Source organism: Sardina pilchardus, chromosome 6, assembly GCF_963854185.1.
Source record: "Sardina pilchardus chromosome 6, fSarPil1.1, whole genome shotgun sequence".
In the NCBI taxonomy this organism is placed as follows: Eukaryota; Metazoa; Chordata; class Actinopteri; order Clupeiformes; family Clupeidae; genus Sardina; species Sardina pilchardus.
Window position 1 is genome coordinate 24,360,137 of NC_084999.1, and position 6,286 is coordinate 24,366,422.

A 6,286-nucleotide genomic window follows, 5' to 3' on the forward strand; every position below is an offset into this window, starting at 1 on the left:
CTTGTCTGTGTCTTGTGGGCTCATTACAAATGAGTTGTAGGTTCACACTCCGTATGTGAGTGTGTTTGCCCAGTTGTGTGTACAGTGCGGTGAGGTCATGCCTTATTTGGCAGGCCATGTAACAGCTCTCCCTCGCTCTCCTCGTAATCTTTCTGCTCTCTACCTCTGGCCCTGCCAAAGTGCAATCTGCAGTGAGAGATGAAGCTGAGCGTTGTGTTTGTTTTGTTTTCGTGCGGAATAATCTGTCAGTTTATTGGGGCCCTCCAGCGCATCTGCGTCGTGGAGGGTATTCCTCGAGGACCGCCGTTTGGCTGCTGGAGCCTGATGAGTTGATCCGTCGATTCTGCTTCTATTAGCAGACTGGCCAAGGAACACCATCTTCAACTTTTCACCTGATTTGCCAGTTGGAAGAAGGTTAGATTAGAACACCTTCTAGGCCTTGCTGTGGAGGAGCGCGTAACTCAATGAGCCTTCACTGCAGCTTTCTCTTCACTTTCTCATGTTCACCCACTCTCCTCCTCCATTTACACACACACACCTCTCACTCTCCCCTGCTTTTCTGCTCTCGCATCCACACACACCTCCCCCCTCGCTCTCTCCGAGGTGACACAGCATTGTAGCTGTAGCCTGACTTCACCTCCTTTCATCCCTCTCTTCTCTCGCCCACTTGTCCTCCCACGCGCTCCCTTTCCTCCCCTCTTCTTGCTGCTAGTTTTTCTTTTCTTTTATTCTTTTTTTTTTCTATAAAGGGATGACCGTGGAGAGCACCATGAAGGCCAATTACCCCCCCCCCCCCCTCCATCCTCACCCTCCATCCCTTATTCCCGTCTCCTCCTCTTCTCCAGTCTGTGAGAGGACCTTTTTTTTCGGGGACGGCGGAGCGGCCTGCCCTGCGTTGGATGGGAATCGGGGGCGGTGGAGGCAGATTTATTTAATAGATTTTTTTTTTCCCATCCATACTTTCAGACAGAAGTTTTCAGTTTCTCGCTCGCCGAGTGGAGCGCAGAGGTGGAGGCAGCAGGTGACACAGGTGTTCCTTTAACGGGCGCTCTTTCAATCATTCCTCCATTATGCTCTTGAATAAATTTGCCGGTCTGAGCGCTGAGGAGATGAGGTGTGTTTGTACTGGTGTGTGTGTGTGTGTGTGTGTGTGTGTGTGTTCATTCGTGGCACAGTTTGATTTGATGTGTGCGATCCTTACTAGTGTACAAGGGGCCCTGGGGCTGAACACACAGAATTGTAAAGCAACAGCTGCCAGGCTACTCAAACACTCCTCTGTCCAACAACCTGTCCTGGCTTTACAAGCACCAACCAACACACAGATGGGTCCGGACACACTCTCTCTTTGTGTGTGTGTGTGTGTGTGTGCGCTCATGTGCTTCAGATTAAAGCAATACCATCACTCAAGTGCATCAGAATCTGCGTATGCTCTATGCGTGTGTTCTGTTTTGATATCTGATGATGAGCTTTGCTGCAGTGTGTTACAATGAGGCGTACATTGTGTTTCGTAACTGCATGTTTTCTGAAGCACTGTGTGTGTGTGTGTGTCCGAGTGAACGAGCGTATGTTTGTGTTGGACGGCGTCGTGCTCCGGGTCTGTTTCGGAGAGGCCACCAGGGGCACAGAAAGCAGATGGCACTGACAGACTGTAACTCACACAGGGGCGAGCGAGAGAGAGCGAGAGAGAGGGACTCGAGCGCGGGAGGGTCCGCAGGAGGGAAAACAGCAGTTAAGACTTAAGGGGAAGCAAAGGAACACACACAAGTCCAGCCCAAGGAATGCGGTTTTATTTTAGGCACAGAGGTCCCGGCTCATGCCAGAAGAGAATGGCAGAGTACACAGTCACCCAAGCGGGCTCTGCGCCAATAGGCGCTGAATGTGCCCGCAAGTGCCTGAGCATCCCTGTCGTCTCTGGCATGTGTTGCCCCTTCATAGCGCCACTACAATGGGCATAGCTTGGGGGTGATGGCTGAGTCATTAGGGCCTCTAGCGAGAGGCAGGTGAGAGCCAACGCACAGGCAGTGATGGGTGCAAATTATGAAGATGGCACGAAGCGTGGGTGAGGAAGAGGAGGAGAGGGCGAGATGGACGGGAGGAGGGTGAGGTCATGGAAAAAGAATGCATGGTGCAAAAGGACGGGATTTACGGAAAGCGTGTTCCTCACAGCTCCGGTCACTGTTGCCCCACCCCCCCCCCCCACACTGTCAGATCCTCACTGGGGGGTAGAGAGAGAGAGGGGGTGTGTAGACGTGGATGCGCGTCTGCGAAAAAGTGATAACCTCCTTAATGGTCAACCCACACAACAGGTCACCGTAGAAACGAGCAGCACTTTTGAGCCATGACATCATTTCAATTGAGACAATGAGACTGGATTGCACTCTTACTCTCCCTCTGTCTGTGTGTGTGTGTGTGTGTGTTTCTGTGTGTTCATGTTGGAGTGATGTGGATAAGGGGGTGGGTGTGGGGAGGGAGGGTTAGTAGCTTATATACACACTGCGCATCCCACACGCAACCTGAACAGACACGCCACCGCGCAAGAGACACGACACGACTCCACTGAGACTGTCACCACTAGAAGGAAAAGGAGGAGGAGGAAAGGCAGAGAGGGGGATGCTGTCAGCAGGTGTCTACAAGTGAGATTGGACATCGAGAGAAGGAGAGAGAGAGAGAAAGGGAAAAACAATAGCCTACAAGACATAAAGAAGGACAGGGAGAGATGGAAAGCAGAGTCTAAGACTTGAAGCTGAGTCCGTTGAAACATCGTTGGAGTTTGGGGGGGAAACAATAAACAGGTGAGTGACAAAATGTCTCTTTCAGTGTAGTTTCCACAGTGAGTGTGTCTTTTTGAGGGATTCCTCTCAGACAGCGAAGGTAGGCACTCAGGCAGATGGAATTGTGTAGGCTGGCATGCTGGACCAAAGCTATCCGCTGCTTTAAGATCATAACACAAGAACTGTGTGACTGTGTGAAGAAAAGTGTTTTCAGCTTAATCCACATTCCTTGACTGTTTTAAAGCCATTTGTTCAGAGTTCAGAGAAGCATGTTTAATTTCGCATTAAAATATTTATAGAATAGATTTGCTTTCTTTTGTAATGCCAACTTGCATTTAACTTTTAGTAACTGCATTTAAATGTAAAGGGAGCACACTGAGGTTTAGAAATACCATTTGTGAATCTGCATGATCAAAATCAAAAGGGAAAAACAAGTAACTAAAAAGTTGAAGGAAAATATTCCTCACATTTATTTCATGCTCCAGGTAACAAATTGCAGTAATGATGAAATCTCTTAGAAGTTGTTTGTAAAAAAATAGGATAATAAGACCTGAAAAACTGAAAAAAAAAAAAAAACAATTATGAATAAAGAATTTTAAAAAGCTGTCAACAGGGATAAGAATAATGGAATAAATGTTTTCCATAAATTAAAGTTCACTTATGAACTGGTCCAACTTTTCTTTCATGCCCGTTTTGGCTCCACCTCAAAGAGAGAGAGAGAGCGAGAGAGAGATGTTTTTTTTTTTATCCGATAAAGGACTGAGCTGCTCCCCTCCAGGCAAAGGAGCTATGGGGATCAGAAATAGGCTCCATTGAAAAATGACATTATGCTTCTGAAAGCTGCATGCTGAGGACATCTCAGTGTGACAGTGATCTAAGCCTGGGGCTTCGGTACAGCTGTACATTCAAATCCAAACCGTCCTGAATACATCTGTTTTAAAAACATCAGAGGCATCACAAACATGCTGTTGAGTAACCAATGAAAGACCATTTTTGTTTGTAAGATTTATCTTGATGTTATAGAACTGTTTCAAAAATGACCATTTGAGACTGTTCTGGCAGGATCACAGTTGAGTGAGATGCCTGTGGGTCGGACTCGTGTCCAAGCGTGGCTAATGTGTGTGTGTGTGTGTGTGTGTGTGTGTGTGTGTGTGTGTGTTTTCCCGCAGCATCATGCTCTATCCAGCTCTGCTCTGTGTGCTTCTGCTGCTGCTAAGTCCTCTTAAACCAACAGAGACACGAGCTCTTCACCCCCCGAACCCCAACAACGCCATGCAGGTACTAGTACACACACACACACACACACACACACACACACAAACCACCAGAGATATGAGCACTTCACCCATCTAAGCCCCAAAACATTACACACACACACACACACACACACACACACACACACACACACACACACACACACACACACACACACACACACACACACAGTTAAACAGATATTGCATGGGAAGGAGAAAGTGCGTGTGTCTGTGTGTCTGTGTGTCAGTGTGTGTGTAAGACCTGTACAAATTGAGGTTGAGGACCTTGTTTTGTGGGAGATGTGTAAAAGTGATGGTGCTTAATTAGGCTAATGGTGATTGATAACAAGAAAAACAAAGCACACTCCCTTACCATCATCTGTAATTAAGAACAATGGTCCATTATTATTATTCTCAAAATGAGTTGGGTGATTCTGTACTTACTTCATCTTGATTTTTTTCTTCATTTTGATTTTAGATGAATAAACTGTTGTTTTTAATTTAGTTAAATAAACGTGTAATATAGCCAACATCTACATCAAAAGGCCTTTCACCATATAAATGATTAGCCTACATGAAGCACATTTCATTACATCACCTAAAGATGATTCTCTCAGTATTACTATGGTCACTGGATAAGTGGAGGTATATTTACAAGGTGACATGTTCAGAATAAAGTAATATCCTGAAAAGAGAAACTGTGGTTTTCAACACTGTGTTGAGCGCTAATGGAAGCTGTTGCTCTCTGTTTTCTGTCAGTTTCTTGAGCAGGTCCTTGACCGTTACAATGATCTCCTGACCCTCGATGACCTCGAGAATCAAACAAATGACCAACCTGAGGAGCCCATGCAAGTGTACAGTTCCGGGTTAAAGGTCGCCGAGTACCCGAAGTGGATCGACCTGCCACCCCAAAGTGACAACTCATGGCTCCGCCTCATGCGTGCTGCTCTGGCCAATCAGAAGCGAGTGGTGCCTGACCGCGTACGGAGGGGGTGGAACCGCGGTTGCTTTGGGCTAAAACTGGACCGGATAGGGTCAATGAGTGGACTGGGATGCTAGAGACGAGTCAAAGGATCCTGAGAGGAGAGATTAGTAGATGTATGTATGAAATGATGGATGGAAGGATGGATGGATGGATGAATGAATGAATGAATGAATGAAAGGATGAGTGAATGAAAGAAATGAGTAATAGGATGATGGACATGAATAATGAGCCAAATTTTGATTATTGTGCTTCTTCTTGGGCACAGTCTGTTAGAGGGACATCTGTAGCTGAGATAGACTGTATTTGTGAGGGCAGTAGGAGGGCTGTACATGCAGTTAGTCACTCACACTTGGCCACAGTCAGAGGGAGGGGAGAGATGAGGAGAACAGAGGCTGGACAGTAGACATTCGTCTCTCAAGGACAGCACCGGTACAAGACCTTGCTCACACACACACACACACACACACACACAAGTTTCCAAATCACAGGGAGACACATTAGTTTTGTCTATCTAGTTTCCATGGTAAAGCAGTGAAGCATTGATTGGTCTCTGTGTCACCTGCGCTGTGCTGATGTAAATTGAAATCTCTGTCATGTTAATGCATTTTCAGGAGATAACATGTAGTGCTTTGGGCATCATATGTGGATCTTCATGGTATAAAAAAATATTAAATATCCTGTCCAGAATTATTTTGAGAAACATGCATGATTAATAATAAACATTAACATAACACAGAGGTTTGCTTTATGTTTCTCTCTATATTGTGCATGAATAAAAGATTTTGAAAAATCATGCCGGAATGAAATTTCATCTTTACACATTTTTTCCCATTATTGTTTAAAGTTAATGAATGTGTCCCTCTAAAAGGGCTCGCCACACTAGAATCTTTCACCAAAACTGACTGTATCAATTTAATTATGAACAGTCCAGTCCAGATTAGGTCCAGTTCTATCTTTACGAACACCAAAGACATCCATGCAGGGAATTGTTTGCATTACACCGCAATGACACCCTGGCATTTGAGGTGACTGAATCAGAAGATTCTATTTACTCCACATCTGAATGTCAGAGGGGGAGGGATTATATGAAGTCGAATCTAGATGCCCTTCGGCTAATATTTCTGCGTGGGATGGTGCACCTCCACATGACAAACACTGATCTAATGAAGCAGGTACTGTATGCCAGACTGAATATCTCACTCCAGAATAGCGCAGATCCATTACGAGGATAATGAAGCGTGTGGTTTGGATTTAGGATTTAATCAATATATTTA

The 6,286-nt window shown here is 45.5% G+C and overlaps 1 protein-coding gene across 1 annotated transcript; it reads left to right on the forward strand.

Moving 5' to 3' along the window:
- The first annotated feature begins 2,507 nt into the window (after nt 1–2,507).
- nppcl (natriuretic peptide C-like) lies at nt 2,508–5,805 on the forward strand. The gene is made up of 3 exons (XM_062539201.1): nt 2,508–2,792; nt 3,941–4,049; nt 4,787–5,805. Exons 2-3 carry the CDS (start codon nt 3,945–3,947, stop codon nt 5,084–5,086), a joined length of 405 nt encoding a protein of 134 aa, XP_062395185.1. The 5' UTR covers nt 2,508–2,792; nt 3,941–3,944; the 3' UTR covers nt 5,087–5,805.
- Nucleotides 5,806–6,286: the final 481 nt, after the last annotated feature.

Excerpts from the sequence above, each read along its gene's own strand:
- nppcl (XM_062539201.1), top strand. The coding sequence starts at position 3,945 with ATGCTCTATCCAGCTCTGCTCTGTGTGCTTCTGCTGCTGCTAAGTCCT. Across the intron at positions 4,050-4,786 it reads ACCCCAACAACGCCATGCAG|TTTCTTGAGCAGGTCCTTGA; the intron begins GTACTAGTACAC and ends GTTTTCTGTCAG.